Source organism: Camellia sinensis, chromosome 10 (assembly GCF_055761805.1).
Source record: "Camellia sinensis isolate YWXY chromosome 10, ASM5576180v1, whole genome shotgun sequence".
Classification (NCBI taxonomy): domain Eukaryota; kingdom Viridiplantae; phylum Streptophyta; class Magnoliopsida; order Ericales; family Theaceae; genus Camellia; species Camellia sinensis.
Genome location: NC_138970.1, coordinates 20,623,676 through 20,625,760, shown reverse-complemented (window position 1 = coordinate 20,625,760; position 2,085 = coordinate 20,623,676). Strand labels below are relative to the sequence as shown.

The 2,085-nt window shown below is 37.5% G+C and overlaps 1 protein-coding gene across 1 annotated transcript; it reads right to left on the bottom strand.

The window, feature by feature from the left end:
• Positions 1 to 551: 551 nt before the first annotated feature.
• On the bottom strand, positions 552 to 1,379 carry LOC114298931 (UPF0481 protein At3g47200-like). The gene has a single exon (XM_028243585.2). The coding sequence runs from the start codon at positions 1,377 to 1,379 to the stop codon at positions 552 to 554; it is 828 nt and encodes a 275-aa protein (XP_028099386.2).
• Between the last annotated feature and the right edge of the window lie 706 nt (positions 1,380 to 2,085).

Sequence of the window (2,085 nt, the reverse complement as noted above, 5' to 3'; positions counted from 1 at the left end):
CGCCAGAGAGCTTCTCTGTAGCGATTTTCAATGTCCCTCCAACATCTACAATAGCCTCCTCTTCAAAGTAATATATACAAGGGGCAAATGAAGGGGTTTAGTTGAAAAAAAGCAAAAAGAGGTGGCAATTTGAAATTCTTTTCTAAATTTTTATGGGTAAAAACAATTTTTTTTTTTTTAAAAATTTCGAGGAGAGGCATTTGCCTCTTTGGTCTAGTGTAGATCTGGCACTGATCACTGTAGAAGCTATAATTCCAATAGAATAGACACAAAAAGTAAAATCATAATTCATTCTAATTGAAATCTTAAGAACATATAATATTTAAACACATAAAAACCATAGTAGAAATCACAAACACTCACATGATATAACACATCTAATATTCAAGTTTATGAGTTAACTTAATAACCATTACACTTATTCTGAAAACACATTCATTCTCACTGAGATTAATACAAACATAGAAACTGTCTACATATGCAGATGCAGAATATTTTGTTGAAATGAAATAGTGGATGATAGGGTGGTGGCCTAAGCAAACAACATCAGATCAGTGTCGGGACGGGGGCGAAGTAATAATCATAATAAGGGTAATGACAGTCTGTATGAGAGTGAGGAGGAGAAGAAAACCAGCTGCAAAAGTGGCAACAGTGACCCATATATTTGTGAAGTAATCACGCTTCAATGAAGCTACCAATCTATTCCACCATCTCTTGCAATGAGCATTCACTTTTCTGCGCTGTTCAGCATAGTAGAACTGCTCCGAAACGAACACCCCTGTACCCAGGCTGTTGAACATAAGTGCTACCTTTTCGTCGTCACCAAGCCAGTGGTCAAGAACTTCATGGCGATGAAGTTGGCTCACGTCTTCTTTGGAGTTGATAAGCTGATCCATGAAAGATGTATAATCGGTGAAATATTTGGGTTCGTCATCCAAGGAATGTTGTTCATAGGCAATAATGTTGCGGAAGAATATTTCTGTCGAATCAGAGACTCTAAACTTTGGTATTTTAAAATGGCCATGTTTGAAGTGTATGTCGAACATGCTTTGGTTACGCTCCTCTCTAGCCTCGAACTTGACACCAGCGTCCTTAAGCTCTATCACACACGGCATATTAAAGCAAGTTCTCTGATTCTTGTTTTGGTTGTCATTTAACTCATATCTAGAGCAGGAGGGAAGACAAACATTATGCACCAAGTCAAGAAAATGCTTGCTTTCAGAGACGGACGTATTTTCAAAATCGATTTTGGAAAAGTCAATCCCTCCTGGTAGCTTCTCAAGTATAGGTAACATTGCCAGCATCGTGAGGGTGGGGGTGGAGGTAGGATCATGATGAATCTGGTTTGGATTTTGGGTCACTATCATGCCGTAGCTCATGTCATAAAATTCAGATATAACAAAGAATGGAAGTTAGTTTTCAAGTAATATCAAGTCATTGCAAATCTGTATTCTCTTCCAAGATACTTTGACTTCATCACCCACATGTGATTGTTGATGTTTATCCTCAACAACACGAAACTCAAACATACCAAGAAGAAACTCAATAACAAAGCAAGCATCATATAGCATCATTTTCACAAATTGATGACTGTTGAGGTGGTCAAATGAGTCTGCATAATACGTACGAGCTCTTTCTTCTAACTTGTTCATGGAATCTAAATAATCATCCTTACTCTGATTGTTGTTACGTTGAAGGAGCGATTCCAAATAACGCTCTTTACATTTTTGCATAGCAAGTAGTTTGGGTTGACCATGGTGATAAGGCCCTATTGAAACTAGCTTAGGTGTGTATGCCTTTTCATTTGCATGACGCAATCCTTTATGCACCCTAAAGATACAAGCTGCTTCATCGGCCAAAGCTTCTCTTTCTTCATTGTTGATGGTATGTTGTTTCGTATTATTATCTATTACATTTGAAGGAAAACGTGATATCACCGACTTAAGACATTTATTTTTTATGCATAGGTAGAAGCAAACATTTTGTTTCACTGTAGTGATTTCCGTTCGTGATACAAGTGTATGCAAAAAATTTGGAGGATTCCAGTCATTGTTTTGGACTGGACAGGATTCTTTTGGCTAATGA